Source organism: Linepithema humile, chromosome 5 (genome assembly GCF_040581485.1).
Source record: "Linepithema humile isolate Giens D197 chromosome 5, Lhum_UNIL_v1.0, whole genome shotgun sequence".
NCBI lineage: Eukaryota > Metazoa > Arthropoda > Insecta > Hymenoptera > Formicidae > Linepithema > Linepithema humile.
In genome coordinates this window covers 16,737,976-16,757,954 of record NC_090132.1, presented here as the reverse complement: position 1 = coordinate 16,757,954, position 19,979 = coordinate 16,737,976, and the positions used below count along the sequence as shown (strand labels likewise).

Genomic DNA, 19,979 nt, shown 5'->3' with positions numbered 1-19,979 from the left:
ATTGCGCAACGTTAACGCACGTGTGACTGCGCAGTGTTGTAAAATTGTCAACCGAGACGAGGAACACGGAGAGAAGAATTCGCAAATATTGTCACGAATTAATTGCGAGATACGCTGTCGTAATTTCAACAATATGCGCCTTTGGAATCGTAACTCCGATGATCTATCCAAGTGACGCGATGATACGTTATCGGCTATTGGATCATGGATATTTTTATCGAGCCATCTTGACGAGATTAACCGGTTGATATCAGCATGGAAAGTCGGAGATAACACGATATCGTTTCTACGTTAGCGGCAGTTTCTTTTCTGCGAACGAAATCGTACCACAGAAAATTTTGCACCGCGAATCGAATGATTGATCATTTTCTATTCTTAGACAAAATTGGAACAACAGAAAAGAAAGTAATTTCAATTAATCTTTAAAAAATATTTATGTTTGTATTAAGCAGATAATAAAAAGAGATTTTGCAATGAATTTGGCTGTAATCTTGCCATTGAAATAGTTTTAGTGCGAAAGTAGGTTCGCACATGAAAGATGGTAAACATATTTTTCAAATAACGTGGTCCATTATTTTGTTGCAGCTGGTATCTCTGGACGGACTGCACAGCGGTGTGCCGACCAGGACGACGCCGACATTAACGCCGACCACCCTCCGTAGTATCGAGCAGACGTTCCTGGAGCTGACGAGCGAGTCGGCGTCGCACAGTCGCGAAGCCGGCTTTGTGCCGCCGCTGGTCGAACCGTCGCAGCCGACTCCGGCACAGACGCAAAACACGACGGCGACGCATCTCCCGGCGCTGACGGCGACCACTCTCGTCGAGAGCCAGCAGCAACAAACGCAGCCGCAACAGCCGCAGCAGCCAGTTAGACGCAACATGGGTGGCAGAAGGCCTACTAGAACGATTGGAATGAGTCCAGAGGAGGAAGAGAGGCGACAAATCCGGCGCGAAAGGAACAAGATGGCAGCGGCGAGATGCCGCAAACGAAGAATGGATCACACGAATGCCCTACTCGAAGTAAGCGTGACTTTTGTGGATGGTTGAATTTTTTTATTATGTTCTAAGAATACAACTTGCAGATCTTTTCAATGTGTTATAGTAAATTTTTAATCCTTAAAAAAATCACAAACATGTTACTGAAAAAGAAGAGAGTATTACGTAATACTTGTGTATTGCAGGAGACCGAGGGCTTGGAACAGAAAAAGCAAAGCTTGCAAGACGAAATCCAACAATTGCAGCAGCTGAAAGATGAACTTGAATTTGTTCTGGAAGCTCATAGACCGCTCTGCCGTCGTTCGCTGCGTTCTTCGTCCCCGCTGGATGTAAAACCCGTGATAAAATCCGACCTTTCGATTGAGGATCAATTCGCCACCGACCCTGCAAAGGGCGACACGATAGTGGCCGCAGCGAGACCGAACAGACCCAATTCACTGCCCGTCGGGTTGGACAACAACAACAGACTGAATTCCCTGTCGATGTTCGTGGAGCCGAAGGAAAGACCGGACACGCTCGCTTTCAAGACGGTGGAAACACCGGCTTTCATGAAGCCATCGATGGATGTGGCCGCTATGCCAATCACCACTCCGACCAGCGGTATACCATTCAACTTTGAGTCCTTGATGGAAGGCGGCACTGGCCTCACTCCAGTTTCCACGCCCTTGATACCGTCATGCTCGACGCAACAGAGAAGCAACCTGTCCGCCGTAGATCTCAGCTCCCCGGATGCGAATCCTCCGAAACTCGTGAGCTTGTGACGCCACGACGACGATGTGGTCGGCCATGGGACGAACGAGGAAGAGGATGATCCCGAACGGGAGTACCATGACGCGGAAGTTTAATTTCTTTAACGAGAAACAGAGAAGTTTGCACGAATTGTGTTCGTGCTTTTTACAACAAAATTTTTTTAACTCGCAATAAAATCGCACTTTCTAATAAATTTTTATTTTTCATGAAGAAAAAAAAATTATTTTTTTATAGATTGTTACAAGATCGTAATTTGAAATTTCAGATGGAATTTAAAATCTAAAACTTTCAAATATTAAAATTATTATAAAGATTATTAAAAAATCTAAATAGTTATATTTAGATTTTGGTTATTAATAGTTCTTTTATATAATTTTACTCTCTAAACGCGCGCGGTATGATTCTTTATGCATTTTATTAGGGAAATTAAAAAATTTTGTTATAAAAAATATGGGCGTAATAACACGTTAAATATAAAAATATTTAACGTTTAAAGTAAATTAGAAATAATAAACAAGTAAGAATTCTTTGAATTACGCTTGATATCGAACAACAATTTGCATAATTCAAAGGTATATTTAATATATTATAGTAGAGCGGGTAAATAAAATAACACGAATGCGGGCATTTTTTTCACGCTTTTTCGTAAGTACGTATAAAAATCGTACATATAAAAATAAAAATTGTCTCGCTTTCGTGCTCACCTGCATTGACATAAATAAGTTTTTATACGCGACCGTCGTTTTTCCAGTCTCACACGACATTATAACATTAATCCCTCCATACAATATAATATACACATACATACATATATTTTACTATGTATGACATTTTTGCATGATCTTAAGCAATATTAATATATTTATGCGCGACTGCTAGTTATGATGCATAGAAGCCGTAAATAATTGATGATTTTTTTGATAGAGCGCTAGTGAATTCTGCTCCGATTAATTACTGAAAGCTTTCCGTGTCATACTTAGCGGTCGCTGTTGAGAATCATATATGGAGATTGTAACGCACCAATGATAATGTTGCAATATATTTTGATTAGATTGAATCAATAAATTCAGTAAAGTGAAATTCTACTCTGTATATTAATTTTTTATTTTCTACTTACAAATTTCAGAAACCTTTAAATTTTCTAATCGCTTCCTTTTCATCAGCAAGAGTCATTAGTTGATAATGACTAAATTCCAACGAAAACGTCGCGTTACCAGACGTGATAATTCTTAATGTTGTCGAATATCCTAACAATTCGGCCAATGGCACGAGAGTTTTGATCACCTATAAACCAAAACGTGAATGACGATTTAAATTGTTATAATTTATTACGAATATGAGGGAAAATCTATTCACCTTATTATTACCACGCATATCGATCTGTTGCACTTCCACACGTCTGCGAACAAGATCTGCATTGATATTTGAAGAATATTCCTGCGGTGTAACGATTTCCAGTCGCATCATCGGCTCTAACAGCATACTATTTCCATCTTGAAGCAACTGTACACGTGTAGAATTATATTATTTAGATGTATATTAGAGATCGAAGCCGATGATACATGCACGCAAAATATGATGGAGTGTGGTATAGTTTGACGTGAAATAATATGAATATCATGGAATTTATATATGCTATATTTAGAATGTAGACTGACCTTCCGAATGCATTGCGACACAGCGGCAGAAACGATGGTATCTGAGGTACCGCGTGCCACCTCCAACCAGTGTAACTTGACGCCAACATTAATTACTGGACAACTTAACTTCACGCCGTGCAACAAACCAGCACTCACGCCGTTTTTAATCGCACTCATCACTCGTGGATGAATGTTGTCGATGTTCGACGCATTGTCCGGAGACCTGTCGAGCAGCAGCTGCTTTTTTCCCTCGTAATTAGGTATTAAAGACATAGTTACGGCAACTTTATGCTTTGTCTGGCCGACTTTGTGCTCCACGTCTAGCGTATCTTTAACCGCATCCTGAATCGTTTCCTTATAGGCAATTTGCAAAGGACCAAGGTCCACGTCAATCTTGTATTCCCTTCTTATCCTCTCCTTGATAATCTCTATATGCAGTTCTCCCATTCCTGCGAGAACGATCTGATCAGTTTCTGGATCGTTTCTCACGCGCAGACTAGGATCTTCCCTCTGCAGTTCCTGAAGAGCGGTCTCCAAGGCGGATTGCGCCGATAAAGAAGGCGGTTCTATGGAACAGAAGAAAACGGGATCAGGCAAGTTCACACCCGACGCGAAGAAATTGTTCACATAGTCCAGCCGATCCGGGTTCTCTTTCAGCATAGTCTGTTTAGCGTGACTAGCTGTGGACGCACTCGTCATCACCAGGTCACCCGTGACGGTGTTTTTCAGTCCACCCACAGCCGCGATATTACCATAACTCACTTCAGCCACTTCCTCGTAATCGTCGGCACAGGCGATGTACAGGCGAGTGCACTGCTCGCTCTGCTTGCGCGTCACATTGTACAACTTCTGGCTCTTCTTCATTTTGCCGGAATAAATCCTGAAGAAAGTAATCGGACCTCTCTGCTTGTCGTGAACGACCTTGAAGACTCTGGCTGCCAGATTGTTCTTGAAGCATCGATACGGATTTAAATTGTCCGCATTCGCCGGCGACGGTAGGTAGAGAATGACGCTGTCCATCAAAGGCTGCACTCCGATATTTTTATAGGAACTTCCTAATATTACAGGTACACCTTTTCTACTTAGAGTGACTCTGCGCAAGGAGTCGACCAATATTTGCGGCTGTACATTTTCCAGGGATTCTTGCTCTATAATGATGTTTGCCAGTTTGTCATCAAGGCCTGATAACTTGTCAGTCAATACTTGTCTTTGTTCACTAGCGATGTCCCATAATTTTCCATCGTCATTTTCGGTTATTTTTGTTTTTATTAAATTCATGCCTTGATGTTTTTTATCAAATGTTAACTTTTCCATTGTTATCACATCTACAATGCCTTCAAAACCTTCTGCTTCCTTTATAGGGATCTGTATAGGTAACGTCTCGACATTTAATTTGGACTTGATAGATCGTAAACTCATATCAAAGTCAGCGTCTCGTCTGTCCATTTTGTTAACATAAATTATTCGAGGAATATTATATCTATCTGCTTGTCTGCAAACTGTTGAAGTCTGGGCTTCTACACCGGCAGAACCATCCAGAACTACAATTGCACCATCTAATATCTGCAAAGTTTGTTCTACTTCCATGGTAAAATCAATATGACCAGGAGTATCTATTAAATTGAAGCGATAGTCTTTCCAATTGAACGTGACAGCAGCCGAGGTGATGGTTATCCCTCGTTGACGTTCCTGATCCATGTAATCAGTCACTGTATTGCCGTGATGCACTTCTCCCATATTTTTGATGAGACCCGAGTAGAATAACATCCTCTCGGTTGTGGTAGTCTTTCCTGAAGAAAAATATATTTGTATTGAAACATGTTAACCAATCAAATATATTTTAACATGATAGAAACAATAATAACCAGCATCGATATGTGCCAATATGCCAATGTTACGTATTTTTGTAATCTCACACTCTTTACTTTTGAGCTCTCCTTTTGGGAGGGAAGCATTTTTGTGTATATATCGTGTACGTAGTTTACACCAGGATGTTTTTAAGAAATTATGTTTCAACATTCTTTTAATGTTTGTGTTCATTGGTATCTGTCAATGTTTAAAAGTTGCTCTTTTCTTTTTCCTCCAGTGGATCCTATATGAACATAAAATCAGTTTTTTACTTTCTTATCATCTCTTCTAAATTTTTTTATATTTAACTTATATTCTGTAATGTGAACTAAATTTGTTATACCATTCTTCTATACTGTTATTAGCCGTTAAACAATGCAAATTCTTTAAAATATTGTATTTATTAGTCATATGTTAATTGTCATTTTTAGTGAACAAGTGCACATTTAAAAATCGACTTCTTACAAATTTTATTAGTATTGTTGTTTAAAAAAATAATAAAATGAAATATGAATGGTAACCTAGAAGCGCTTATTTGTGTCAACGTATGTCAAATTATGTGTAGTATGAAGTAAATGTTAGGTTTGTTAAATAATCGAACTGTTTTTTCATTTTTACAAGATTACTTATTTATTCGAGAAAAATGCAATTATATGATAATTATCACGTGGATACACACAACAAGCAAAAGCAGCGTTCAGAAAATGATTGTTTCTGTCGACGTCGAGTGACAGATTGGCTAACATCAGATCCAATTTCCATGAATTCATGCTCGACTGGAAATATGTTTGGATGCAAATTAGGAGCTGATGAAACTCTATGATGTTATTAATCGTTTGTAGAATCGTTTAAATTCGTTTTTGTTACGAATATTATAAAATCAAGCATTTAATAAATTTATTTAGCTGGTATCACTTTAACCCTATGCTGCTCCCTATGCACGATTCACTTGCGTGGTCTTGACATCTACCTTGATACTGTGTATGGCTGTCAAGGCATCGAAGCTCATTCAGAGTCCACATAGTGATCATCTGTTCGCACTCCAAAATTAATAAAAAGTTTTATTCTAACGCTAGCTAAAAGCGTACTGCAAGTTTCTGTTTGCTCGAATCATCACGTTTGCACGACACACGACGCACGACGCCAGAACGTGTTGAGAATTTGTTATTAATCGTGCTGCTGGCGTGAGTGATCAGTCGTACGTGAGTCACTGAAAGAATTTATTGAAAAAAACGTGTGGCAGAGCCCTAGTCCCTTATTATGTGCGCGAAAATGGCCTTTCAACATCAGCCGGGTACTGCGATGGAGTGCCTAAGTGTATGTATTTTTAAATTCTGTCATGTATTTTATTCATGATGCCATACACGCCCTTTACTGTTAGAAGTATTGCATTTTATTTCTTTTATTCTTCGCTTTGCAATGCTTCTGGTTCTATGTTTAAAATTTTTGTTTGTTTTATATTAATATTTATAATGATAAAAATTTTACGAGTAGCATGTCAACCCAGTAAACATCGAAATCTTGTAGACATCGAAAAGATATTTCATTCAAGATGTCTTCAAGATATTTCTAAAAGATATCTAGAAGTTATTTAAAAGATGTCTAAAAAAGTTTCGTTGAAGATATCTTTATAGAATATCTAAAAGATATCTATAGACATCTAAAAGATCTCTTAAAAGATATCTTTTAAAATATCTCTTAAAAAAGATATCTTTTAGATTCTTAAAAGATATCTTTTCGTTAAAAATGTAAGACATTTCAAGACATAGCAAGATATCTTTTAGGGATCTAAAAGATATCTTTTTGTTCATTTGGGAAATTGCATGTCAAGTATTTATATTTCTTTTACATTGTGCTTTAAAGGATTAACTTAAATGTTTTCTAGATTTGTATTTGTACATTATGTCATATATATTATATACTAATTAATTGATTGATTTCAGATACCAATTACATTACATAAAGAGACAGAAATTAATGAAAATGGCGAGGAGGTAATGAAATGTGGTTTTAAAATCGGAGGTGGCATTGACCAAGACTTCACAAAAAGTCCACAAGGTTATACAGACAATGTAAGATATTATACTGTATATTTCAAAATATATATTACCTTTATATAGTTTATATTATTTTAATGCTATATATATAAGAGCTAACATAAATGTTTTTTTTTAGGGTATATATGTAACAGAAGTACATGAAGGATCACCAGCCGCAAAGAGTGGTCTTAGGATGCATGATAAAATATTACAATGCAATGGTTATGATTTTACAATGGTAACTCATAAGAAAGCAGTTTCTTATATAAGAAAGCATCCAGTCCTAAATCTTTTAGTAGCTCGTAAGGGTGTCACCAGTACTTAAAAATATGCCAAAAAAATTTTATTGTTTGAGAAATATTTATTTCATATTATACTTTAACAAGGTTTGCCCATCCAATCTATTTTTCTGCCAAATATTACCGTAAATATTAGCAATTTTTATCTCTACGTATATATATTGATTAATATATATGACAATTAGTTAACAATATGAAAATATTGTTGAATCATATAATTGAAATGATTAAAATTTCTCTGTTTATTCCAAACCTGAGGCAAGTGGAAATTATAGATATACAATCATACATAGAAATATGATATATTGTTAGTATCTTTATAAAAAAAATTTAAAACAAAAAATGCCAAAGTATAATAAAGTTGCATTTACTTACACAAACCTTTGACTATGAAGACATGGATTACTAATGTTCTTTTTCTAAAAGGACACTGCCAAGAATTTATATTTATTCATATTTATGTATTTTTCCTTGTGCATTTCAGTCAAACCTAAGTGTAGCCATTCCATAGTTTTATAGTCAAAGCCATACATAATATATACAATATCAATTTTTTAAATATAAATGTAACAGTATATAACAGTATATTCTTTAACTGTAACGACAAGGATGGATGAAATTATAATATTAATATTTGAAATTATTAGAAAAGATGTTTGAGAATTTTGAAATTTTCAAAATATTTATAGTATTTCATACAACAGTTATTTTCTAGTATATTTCTTAGACAAATTTTTAGAACAATTTATATACATTAATTATTAATTCTTTAATATATACTATTTTTTATATTATATATATTATTAAAATTGTGATAAATTAATCTACCCTTTTTAATATGCGTAATATGTAAAATCGGCGGTTAAAAAGTGACAAGACATTCCAAACTGTACCTAATGCATTTACAATTTGTAATATTGTATTTTATTCAAATTTTATTAAGATTCTATCAATTAGAAATTAAATTAGCTAATGAGATATTTCTGCATGCATTTAACATAGTTTTAACTATTAAAATGTTATAAGATATCTCGAAAAGATATAAAAGTCATATGATTTATTCCAATTTGTTATGAGAATAAAAGAGAATATTATAATCTTTTATCACAATAAATATTATTATATATACGTTGATTTATTTCCAAGAATCTCATTTATATATACAAAGTCGGATTAGATAAAATATCTGTGGAGAAAAGCTTCAAATATGAAGATGATGAATTTACAGACGAATATCTTATTACATTTTTGACATTTTTTAGTCAACAATTTATGCTGCAAAGATACACTATACATAAACAAAGTAATTTTTGTACTTTGTCTCTTTGCTTTTTTGCAAAGAGCAAGTTTTTAATGTATTTTATACCTTTTGATATGCATTTTGATAAAAATAATTATGTATTTTATCTCATTTTAACATCGGAAAAAGTAGGACGAAAAACTCTCGAAGAATTCTCATGATATATGTAAGGATACTCAATTTTGAGATATGCTAAATATGTTACAATAGTCCTAGTCCAATGATAATCGAAACGTTATGCAATACTATGTATATATATAAACAATGAATGTGTCAAAGATATGATTGCAAAGCAAATATAAATTCCGTATGAATTGTAGAATACAATGTAGAATACAGTGATGTTATAAAAAAAAACCAAAGAAATTGTTGAAACTATTCTTATTGTTACTTTATTTGTCCTAATCTGAGAAGATTTTTCAACATGTATTTTGCTAATTGTTAATATTAACTTGGGAAAGTTATATTTAATAATAATTCCTGAATAAATTTGTTCGGAGTTTATTGCCTTCAACATTGTTATGACAATGGAAATAAGTATATTACTAGCTACATGTCGCTACATTGGGTAATAGTTGAAATTAGTAGTGTATCAGTAATTTTATATTGTTAACATTGTTCTGTGTGTGTCAATATTGGTTTTACATAATTTCTAGTTGCACAGAAGACACATGTTGCATTATCGGATAGTAATTAGTTCTACAAATTTTTTCTTTTTTTATTATTCAAACAATAAATTCTATCAATTCATATACATCTTACTTTCTGATGTAATATTACGATCTATTATACTACACACTCTGCGTACACTACTACTTACATAACTACATCTTAAAATAGTAAATTGTATCCTAGTACCGAATAACGAGTGCGGTATTTTAATGAATTGTTTAACAGGTATAATTGGCCGGTCACATAATTTCACTTCGCCATGTCCTATTTCTAGCAAAAACACATCTGCTTCATGTACGTTTAAAAATCATTATTTAAAAAATACGTTATTTCTTTACTTGAACTATTAGTTGCAATCAGCAATCACTGAGACAGAATTTGTTATATTGGAAGATATTTCCAATCATTGTGGTGTATATTTCACTAATAAAGTGTTTGTATTTGTACAAATTATGTCTCGGTGATTAAAGATAATGTCATATATAAAATGTTTCTCTGCTTGTGTATTTTAATGTGATGTTTGCCATCAAAAAGTATGAGCATTCTTAACGTTCTTATATTATTCACTGTAATTGACTATAGTTATTTACAATATTTATGTATTTCAATTAATCCTGCATTTTAGAATTAATTTTTATTGATTTAGTTATATTAATCCTTGTTATTAAACAATTTATACAAATGTTATCTAAAATTAATGGATTAGGCTACCTGAAAATTAACAACAACATTTATTAAAATATTATCTTTCTGCCAAAACTCGTTCACACTTAATAAATATATCATAAATTAGATATTTATGATAGTTGTACTGATATTCTTCATTAATTTGAACATTTGTTGGCACATGATACATTATTAAACATATTATATGTTTTTATTAATTTTTAGGCAGCTATTTATCTAGTTAAAAATTAGCTACCGATTACCACACGATTAGCTACCACAACATAATATATTAATAAATTATAAAACTCTTGATTAATGAACATATTTTAAACTATAATTTTGGTGTAATTTTTCAACTTGTTAATCTCTTTGCATACTACTACATTAAAAGATTCGTGGAAGTACGTTACTAAAGCGATCTAAATGCGACATAATGCATTTATTTAGCACTGGAATGTGTTTCATTATAATACTATAAAAATTCGTTTATATATACATCTTTCCTTGAGACAAAATTTGAATAAAATATTATCATTTCGTAAAGGAAGAGCATTTTTTCTTACCCGTGTTCTTTCTTTATGTATATAAATTATAATGTCGATCACAATTGCACAATCTGAATTACCGTCTACCTAAGAGCTGGAAATTACATGCTCTCGCGGTGTCTTTACTGCTTACGTTGCAATATGATCTATCAAATGTACAGGATTTCATTCTGAGTACCAAATCTTCTCTAGTTTATATATGAAAATAAAGTTTAAACAGATAACACTATTATACACTGTATCATTGTTTAACATCTATATGATAACATTGGTTGTATCATTGTCGGTGAGTATTTTAGGCTTGAGATTTTAGTATTTATAGATTGGTGATGTATATAGAAGTTACCGCGTCGAAAAGAAAAACAATAGACTAATTACAATCTGAATTGTATTTTAGTCTTTCGAGACACAAATGAAATTCGTGTTTTTTTTTTATATTATTTTAGCGATACATCTATATCGCTAAAATATTATAAATAAAATTACTTTATGTCTCTTCCAATTCCATACTTGCTTCCATCGCCTTTCATCTAGATAAAGATGAACTAGCCTCTGATCTTCCGCTTATTGCAGACTGCAAACTCATCATTGAACCTCTGAAAAAGCCAATGAAAATATTAATAGAGGATTGTTATATATAAAAACAAAAAAAATATTCATGTGCATTATGTAAGTACCTGTAATGTGCCGATGGTAATGTCTCATAAAAATACATAAGTTGAGCTTTATGAGAACTAATAGATGGAAGAAATTCAGCTTGATCTTCTTGATTTTGCCATTGTAATACATAAGTACCAGTATCTTGCATGATATGAGTTCCCTACAATACAAAAGGATTTAATAATTCCATTTGTTAGCTTTGTTTATGTCAGTGTACAAATTATGTGAATTATGTACTTGGATGCTTTCTCCATCGTGACAAACTATACTAGATTCAACTTTAATATAGTTATCTTTCAGCTCTTTTGTGGCAACAACTTCATGGTCACCACCTATTGCAAACTCCGGAGCTTCTGTAAAATAATAAACGCTTATCATTATATAATGTATATATTACATCGTTATTTTAATTTGTTCACGAACATTTCATTTGCTCTATTAATTTGATTATATACTAGTTTCCACATATATATTAAAATGCACCTGCAGCAGCACCATTTTCTCCATTTTGTGATTTGTAAAGTACTGTAAATACGACATTATGTCGCATCACATCAAAATCCCATGTCAATACAGCGCCTGGATCATCTGTTTCTATGAACACATGATGAGTTTGGCCACGGCTCAAGCTGATGGAATGATATAAACTGTGTTCATGTTCGCCAGAAGTACCCTCTAAGTCCACTCTGTATAAATTTTTCGGCACCACTCCGCCTTCCATTATATATGTCTAATATTTATAAAAAAATAAGAAAAATTAGACATATTTAAGTTGTATATATTTGTTAAGATTGAGTATAAAACTATCAAGTATTTAGAAAAAATTTTACTAGAGTTAGCTAACCAAATTTCAGACATCTAATGATTTTCATAAATTACGCAAAGTCTCAGTAAGTAATTTAATCATAAAATCATAATTTAATTATAAAATCATAATTTAATCATTTTTGACTATAAAAATATTTTATCTACTTAAAATATTCTGAAATTTCACTAGCTATAGCACGTCAAATTACTTCACTTTTCGTGTGCAGTGTTGCCATATTTTTTAAATAGTGCCTAACTTATGTGCATTACGCATTACTTATGTGCATTATGAATACATAATTCTGATTATATAAAATTTACAATTTACAATTCGATGATACATATAGATGGTATTTTTTAACGAATTATTTTTAAGCTTCTATATTTTATAAATAAATTAAACAATTATCATAGTAGATGATTTGTATAAACTAGTCTCCGATGTGAATGATGTATGACAGACATGAAGACATAAAGACATAACACAAACAATGTCTAAATTTCTAGCAATTGCTGTTGTTACATATAATTTTCTGATTAACTTTCTTTGATATGTCAAATATGACAAAGTACATTGTGCTTTTTAATAAAAAACGTCACATTTTTTGTTTCACTAAAGCCAGTTAGTTGAAGAAAACAATTTCTACATATTTAACATAAATTTTGTATCATTTTCTTACGCTGTTCACGGTTGCGTCGAAAATGTAAAACCTTCGAGGTACCAAACTATAGACTTCGCAAATATTCATTTCCTAGTGTTCAACATGCAACATGCATAATTATGATAAAAAAACGGCACTACTATTTTTTCCAAAAAAAAAACTATTAAAAATTTTTATGACTTATATACTATACTGTAAAGAACGTACAAAATAAGTCATTAATAATTTATATACGTATTTATGTATATAAAAACTTCATTAGAATTTGTGTGCAAATATTAAATATTTATGCTGATATAAAAAACAACCTGTTTACAAGTATCTAATTAATTATATATTAAATATTAATGTGTTGTAATAATTCGCATTATTTATATATATTGTAAATTATAATATTGTTGCAATATCTTACCTCTGAAGAACCACCGAGAAAATCAGGAATAAATTCTTGATTAATATATTCACCGAGACCTCCAGATCCCTGCTCTTGATAGTCCGTACCACAATAAAAGATGAATTTTTTCCTAGTATTTTCGTCTGCAATTTTAATTTATACAATTAATAACAAAAATTTAATAATTGACTTATATAACTTATCGTTAATTTAATAATTAAAATCCTTACTGATAAAAGTGCTGATAAGTGTCCACAAAATAGGGAAACATCTAGGAGCACGTATGATCAAAACCCTTCCCATTGTTTCTGGATAATTTGCCTCAACTATTTCTATTATTCTCAATAATGCCTGAAACAAATTGAGCAAATATAAATTATTGGGTTGAGCGGTGAAAACATTCATGAAATTATATCAAATAAAAGTTAGTTATTTTAATATTTTAAAATATTCGTACTTTTATCCCCGGTCTCCATAAATGTCGCATATTTAAACCTTCTAAATCTATCAATAGAGTCCATTGCGAAACTGGATGCCCCCAAACGGTAGTAGCTTCTTCCATTAAATGCAGACCTTCCTCACAGATATGTAGAGCCTATTGAAAGACGTCATTAAATAATTTAGAATAATTTTTAATATATTAAAATACATTGAAATAAATCTCTCTAACTTACTAGTAATAATAATTCATCCTCCCCAATAGATTTAAGTAGACCTTTAACATCCATTTGACCTAGTCTTAAAATATATAAAGGTCGCCCATCTACAGCAAAAGATATATAAATAGAAAATGCCTGATACATTTTTAAAATTTATTTTAAGTCAACTTATTATTTTTCACATAGTTTAATTTTATAGTTTAGCGCAGTATGACATTTACAGTAGTTTTTGTGTTGGGTGATTACCTTTATCAAAGTGATGCCAACCACCGGGAAAGTAATCTTTAATTACTTGTGGCATTTCATATTCATCAAGAAGTTTATCGATCTGATGCTTCTTCCGCCAATGTAAAGATTGCGTTAGCATTTCTCTAGTTTTTTCAACAGAGAATTCTGTAGCTCTTAGAAACCGAAGAAGTGTTGCATAACCTGGCACCGAACTTCCTCGTAATTCCTCAATGCTATGTCTAAGTTGCACTAATTTGCTCTCCTGCATCATATCTAATTTTCCTAAGTATCTCTCTATGTAATCCGAAGATAGCTGCATTTCTGGATAAAAAAAATACAAAGGTGAAGTAAGTGTTATATACGTGTTTTACATATATATGTATATATAAAGAAACTTACCTCTGTTACTGGGTAGTTTGCTGTCGGCATTACATAATTCTTTGTCACTAAATAACTCATTATTTTCGTCCACATTTTTCCTACATAAAAAAAGTAACCATTGCAGACCGAAAATAATTGTTCAATATAATTTCTTAATATATAAATTTACGTTAAATGTGTTAAATGTTTACTGCTGGAAATTAAAATTGTATGATTGTTACAATTAATGAAGTTTTGGATATTATTTCAACAAACAATCACGTGTGCATTTGAAGTGCTCGCCCAAGATGATGTTTCCTTACAAGCAATATGAAATTTGTGCAGTCAAGGTGTACACATTTTAATATGTTATTTGCAATTTAATTTAATTTAATACACTATATACTTACTTTTCCTCTTCAGAAGATCCTTCCTGTGGATCTTTCCAAGGAGCAACAAAGGTAATACCTTCTTCTTTCAATTGATTTATGAAGTATTCAATAATCTCCTTACCCTGTAATTAATTGTAAAATTTCAGAAAATAAAAAAAGAATGATATGTTATTTTATTATAATTTGAATAGCAAAAATTGTTACGCAAATTACCTTAGCAATATTTTGAGCATATTGCTTCATTGCTAATTTTTCCATTGAATTTTCAAAACCAAAGAAATTTTTAATGTCTAAACTTGCCGTTTGTTCAAAACAAGTCCATTCTGAATTTTCAGGGTGAATCTATATAAATAACAGTATTAAAATATTTTTTACATAAAGTTAAAAACTACAACATATAGTATTTCTAACACAAAGAAGAGAAGATTTATAAGAATATATAAATTAAACTTAATAGTTTATTTATTATATGATTAATAAAATTATATATATATATAATACTTACAAAATATCTACATTTTTCAATAACAGTTACTCTAGTGGCAAAGCTTTCGTTGTATGCTTCTATTTCTAAAACACAATTGCGTCTATCTAAAACATTCCTTTGAATAAAATATACAAAATCTACACCAATTATCTGAAATAAATAATATACATATTAATGAGCATTTTTTTAACTATAAAAAAATATTTTAATAATTTTAGGGATATGTTTACTCTTTTAGTTATCATACAAAAAATCTCAAAGTCTATCAAGTCAAATAAAATTGGAAATATGGATATTTCTTGATGTAAATATACCTTTTTCAAGATATATGGTGCTTCAACATTTAATTTACACCGTCTTTCTGTAGTTCTAATAGCACCGTCCTTGCTCTCTTCATCCAGCATAATCTCACATCCAACAAAAACTGGTATTTGTGGACACGTTGGAAATCTACGCTCATATGCCTATAAAAAATGAGGTATTGCATATTTTATTGCTTGATTTATGAATCACATTATAAAATAATTATTAACTATTAACCAAGAAATATGAGAACTTGATGAGAAAACAAAATTGTAACAAATAGATGACTTGCGTGTAGTCGCAAATTAGAGTTGCAAAAAAAAAAGAATGACATTTAAAATTGCTTTTGCTACTGTATAATTTAATATAGATATTCGTGCGAGGAATCGGTTATTGGATTGTCTGGGATATAGAACATATGTCGCGAAGGACATAGGAGCACGGAATGCAATAAATATTTCATGACAGCTAAGTTTGAAGGCTGCATAATGATAAACACACCATCATGACAAGAGCGAAGGGATGCTTGTAAACCCGCACGGGCGATTGATATTGTTGAACCATGTTTGTTAAAATCCTTTTTACACGTTTTCGTATTTTACACTGACTTAATCAAACTTTATGTGGCAATTCGATTACGATATATACACTATAGCCATTACAATTAATCAATTGACAGATGGAAGCAGACAGAACAAGACAGAACTCACGATACGCCACAATTACGATATAGAAAGTACTGTCACCTTCTAGCGAAAACTAAATAGAGGAGAAGCTCGCGACGTAATACGCTCTACGTTGCAACTTTCAGTGCCATCTTCTGACACTGATGTGACAACTGAAGTGGACAAAATATTTCTTTTTAATGAGTTTTAGAACGCGGAAAAATTACTGAGAAGATCTAGGGTCACTATTTTTCTGAAAAGATGGAAGAACTGTGATTGGCCAGTTTCATAACTACGATGTTACTAAACCCGATTAAGGTTGACGTGTAAACGCAGTCACTGATTGGATATCGCATGTGTTCGGAAATCATTGCAATATCGAGGAATTTGTTGTATGCTAAACATCGACATAATATGTAATCTAGGACTTGGATCTTTTCATAGAATTTTATAAGCCGTGAATGCGATCTTATCGGAGCACGAAAAGATCGCAATAAGCTGAAGTGCAAGTGACAATTTGGAAATAGCAGAATTTTCCCTCATGTGATGAGCAGCGCATGTGAGGATTCGTGTCCTTGGACATACTATTTGTCGGAGGCGATCAATAAATGTGTGCTCGATCTGTTATCATTGCTATCTACAACTTTTGGGCTAACCTTTAATTCCAACAACGTCGTCATTTTTGATGACGAGACATCATTGAAGTTCCGCGAATTCTTTCATGAATTGATAGCATTGCTGTCGTTCGACGATTTTCAGTTTCAGTTACTCAAGGTCTTCCTGTTGACATTAATAAGCATCCTGGCATTGATATTCGTTGCTTGGCATATTTACGGCTCCAGAATTACGGAGCAATTTATGACAGCAGGTAAGATCGTCTGAATAAAATGTCTTATTTTTTGTTTCGTGCTGTGAAAATTGGTGCAAAATATCAATATCTTTACCTGCATCTTATTTCAATATTATATCATATTAAAGGTATAGATTATCTATGACAAGGCAAAATAATGGCTGTAGATTAATACCAATTATTTTTTAATTATTTTTTATTAAAACATTTTGAAGATATATATTATATTTTAGGATCTACTGGAGATTGTAACTCATCAACTGAGGAATATTTTGAATAATTGATTACTGTTGTACAGCAACAATAATCTAATAAGTATGGCTGATAAAATCAAGTCTTTCTTTCAAAAGAAAAAAGCAAATGTGAAGTTTATGAAGGCTGGAAAAGGACACAAGTAATTGCAATAATAATATAAATTTTTGAAGCAGATCTAATTATAATATGTAATGAAAATTTAATATTTAGTTGCATTCTGTTTGATTTGTCTTTATATTTAGATTGACAGATTCTACCAGTACTATATGTACCTCAACAGAGCCTAAAGAACCAATTAGAAGAGCAGAACCTACAGAAGAAGCTAAAATAGCAGGTCAAGCAGCTTTAGCAAGATTAGAAGCAAAAAAGAATGACAAACCAAGATTTAATACGTGAGTATTGTACATATATAATATTAGTAGAATTAATAGAATTTTTATTTTGTTAGTTTAATTAACATAATTTTTTTATAGATCATATGCTGCTATTCAAGCTCGTGTTAAGCGTGAATTGGAATTAGAAAGAAAAGCACAGCAGAGTTCACAGCAAACAGAAAACACGCAACAGAAAGAAAGAACAGATAGCATTGCAGATCCTTCCATTTTTGCAGTTGTTGATGTATTCTTTCGTTGCCCATATTTATCTGATGAAATATTGTTACGAGAAGAATGGAAAAGGAAAATAAGAGAATTCCTGTACGAGCAATTAAAGGGAGAAGAAGCGGGATTGACCGCATGCTTAATTATTCAAAGTTGTAACACTGGAAAGGAAAAGATCGAAAGCTGTGTAGAAACACTTGGCAAATACTTGGACAATATCATTAATAATCCTGACATAGAGAAATATTGGAAAATTAGGATGTCTAATAGAATATTTCAAGTAATATTGTTCTTTTAATTTTTAAAATTGTTTTAATAAGTTATTTTGGAACAGTTTATACAAAATTTATATGTTTTTACAGGAAAAGGTTTTACCTGTTGAAGGAGCTTTAGATTTCTTAAAAGCAGCTGGCTTTGAAGAGAAGAAATTACTGCACAATGAGAATGAAGAAGACTTCTTAGTGTGGAGTCCTAATAATTGTGACATCGAAGAACTTACAATGTTGGATGAAGCATTAAAATCTGCAGAACCTATTCCTATCGAATTAGACAGAAATTTACAAGTATTAATGCCTAGTCAAGCTCGCATAAGAAATGAATTGCCACCCAGTTTTTTCACAATATCTTCAGAAGAAATAAAAAGAGAGCAACAGTTGCGGTAAGTTCACATATGCGTTTGATAGTAGATCATAAATATAACATGTAATTAAATGTAAGCATTAATTATTTTCAGAACGGAAGCTGTAGAACGAAGTCAAATGTTGAGAACAAAGGCTATGAGAGAGAAAGATGAGCAACGTGCATTAAGAAGATACAAATTTGCTGTACTTCGTATTAAATTTCCTGATGGAATAATATTGCAGGGTACCTTCTCAGTATATGAGAAGTTCCAGAATGTAATTGAGTTTGTTGCTGAAAATTTAATCGATAAAGTGCCCTTTTTGTTGGTGACACCCGACGGGATTAAGTTAGTGGAAGAGTGTTATGATAAAACACTTTTAGATTTACGATTAATTCCCACAGCTATATTGGAATTTTCTTGGAATCTAACTGATAAAGAAAATATGCCTAAAGGATACTTGAAAGAATTTCTGCTTTCTTATATACAATCAGTTTGAAAATAATATTCTGATGCAGTCAATTAAAAACATCTTTTTTATATTTTTTTCTTGTTATTTTTAGCACTTTGGCAAATAATGTTGATTTAAAAATGATAACATCACATGATAACATCACATTACATCAATAATAACATTTTACAGCACCATTCCTATTTTTGAGAGACTTTTCTTATATATTATGTCAAAAATACTTTTCATATATATTATTATTTATATTTTAAGATTCAATGTGATGAGCTGATCATGTTGATTAGTTTTTTAATATGAAAAATAAATCTCTGTTATTAAATTATCTACTTTTATCTATTACATTACATACAACATGAATAAATTAGGAAATATATAATGTAAGAAAAACTGTTTTATTTTATGTAATTTTATCATGTATACATATTCCAGTGTTATTAATATAATATATATAAATAAGCGTTATTAATATTTAATCCAGCACATCTTGTGATACATATTCTTATATTTTAAAAAGCCCAGAGAACAGTTTAGTTTATAGAGTAATAGCCAGCAAACTGAAATACAAATAAATAAAAATATTCCTTGCTTTATATCTGGAGCAAACATGATTGTACAAATATACAACGCGTGTCTGTCAGGCATTAGAGATTTTATATTTGTTTTATATTTTTCATGTTTGTTTTCTATTGCAATATTACAAAATCGATCTATTACAGTATATACTTATTTGTTTCTTGATAAAATTTATTTTAAAAGCACGTGTTTAAACCATATCAAATATATCAAATATATAAAAAAATGTATTAAAT

At 31.7% G+C, this 19,979-nt stretch overlaps 5 protein-coding genes across 13 annotated transcripts in view; 3 read left to right on the top strand and 2 right to left on the bottom strand.

Moving 5' to 3' along the window:
- kay (transcription factor kayak) overlaps positions 1-2,826 on the top strand; it is a 30,354-nt gene extending 27,528 nt beyond the window's left edge. For all 3 annotated transcript variants that reach the window (XM_012362334.2, XM_012362333.2, XM_012362335.1), the window contains exons 2-3: positions 586-1,020; positions 1,182-2,826. In XM_012362334.2, the coding sequence (XP_012217757.2) occupies positions 586-1,020; positions 1,182-1,757 (1,011 nt within the window). In that variant the 3' untranslated portion in view covers positions 1,758-2,826. The remainder of the gene's footprint in view (positions 1-585; positions 1,021-1,181) is intronic.
- mRRF2 (mitochondrial ribosome recycling factor 2) lies at positions 2,365-6,345 on the bottom strand. 4 transcript variants are annotated; one of them, XM_012362331.2, is made up of 5 exons: positions 6,205-6,345; positions 5,252-5,478; positions 3,405-5,176; positions 3,103-3,249; positions 2,365-3,030 (listed from the first exon to the last, which is right to left on the bottom strand). In XM_012362331.2, exons 2-5 carry the CDS (start codon positions 5,424-5,426, stop codon positions 2,869-2,871), a joined length of 2,256 nt encoding a protein of 751 aa, XP_012217754.2. In that variant the 5' UTR covers positions 5,427-5,478; positions 6,205-6,345; the 3' UTR covers positions 2,365-2,868. The 4 variants fall into 4 exon arrangements, with proteins under 4 accessions (XP_012217754.2, XP_012217752.2, XP_012217753.2 ...); XM_012362329.2 differs by lacking the exon at positions 6,205-6,345 and adding an exon at positions 5,914-6,021; XM_012362330.2 differs by lacking the exon at positions 6,205-6,345 and adding an exon at positions 5,578-5,919.
- Positions 6,346-6,407: 62 nt separating this feature from the next.
- LOC105669397 (tax1-binding protein 3 homolog) lies at positions 6,408-9,250 on the top strand. The gene is made up of 3 exons (XM_012362336.2): positions 6,408-6,551; positions 7,178-7,306; positions 7,410-9,250. The coding sequence occupies exons 1-3, from the start codon at positions 6,495-6,497 to the stop codon at positions 7,596-7,598; spliced, it is 375 nt and encodes a 124-aa protein (XP_012217759.1). The 5' UTR covers positions 6,408-6,494; the 3' UTR covers positions 7,599-9,250.
- Positions 9,251-9,357: 107 nt separating this feature from the next.
- On the bottom strand, positions 9,358-16,487 carry retm (real-time). Of its 4 annotated transcripts, XM_067355894.1 has the most exons (16): positions 16,212-16,487; positions 15,722-15,871; positions 15,426-15,557; positions 15,134-15,262; positions 14,939-15,042; positions 14,568-14,647; positions 14,187-14,489; positions 13,956-14,044; positions 13,739-13,876; positions 13,512-13,632; positions 13,300-13,424; positions 12,906-12,977; positions 11,902-12,148; positions 11,656-11,771; positions 11,436-11,578; positions 9,358-11,354 (listed from the first exon to the last, which is right to left on the bottom strand). In XM_067355894.1, exons 1-16 carry the CDS (start codon positions 16,272-16,274, stop codon positions 11,285-11,287), a joined length of 2,082 nt encoding a protein of 693 aa, XP_067211995.1. In that variant the 5' UTR covers positions 16,275-16,487; the 3' UTR covers positions 9,358-11,284. The 4 variants fall into 4 exon arrangements, with proteins under 4 accessions (XP_067211995.1, XP_012217755.1, XP_067211997.1 ...); XM_012362332.2 differs by lacking the exon at positions 12,906-12,977 and having other exon boundaries at positions 16,212-16,486; XM_067355896.1 differs by lacking the exon at positions 16,212-16,487 and having other exon boundaries at positions 15,426-15,511; positions 15,722-15,864.
- Positions 16,488-17,101: 614 nt separating this feature from the next.
- Positions 17,102-19,760, top strand: Gint3 (GDI interacting protein 3). The gene is made up of 6 exons (XM_012362354.2): positions 17,102-17,243; positions 17,459-17,619; positions 17,723-17,872; positions 17,954-18,359; positions 18,442-18,737; positions 18,813-19,760. Exons 2-6 carry the CDS (start codon positions 17,543-17,545, stop codon positions 19,195-19,197), a joined length of 1,314 nt encoding a protein of 437 aa, XP_012217777.1. The 5' UTR covers positions 17,102-17,243; positions 17,459-17,542; the 3' UTR covers positions 19,198-19,760.
- Positions 19,761-19,979: the final 219 nt, after the last annotated feature.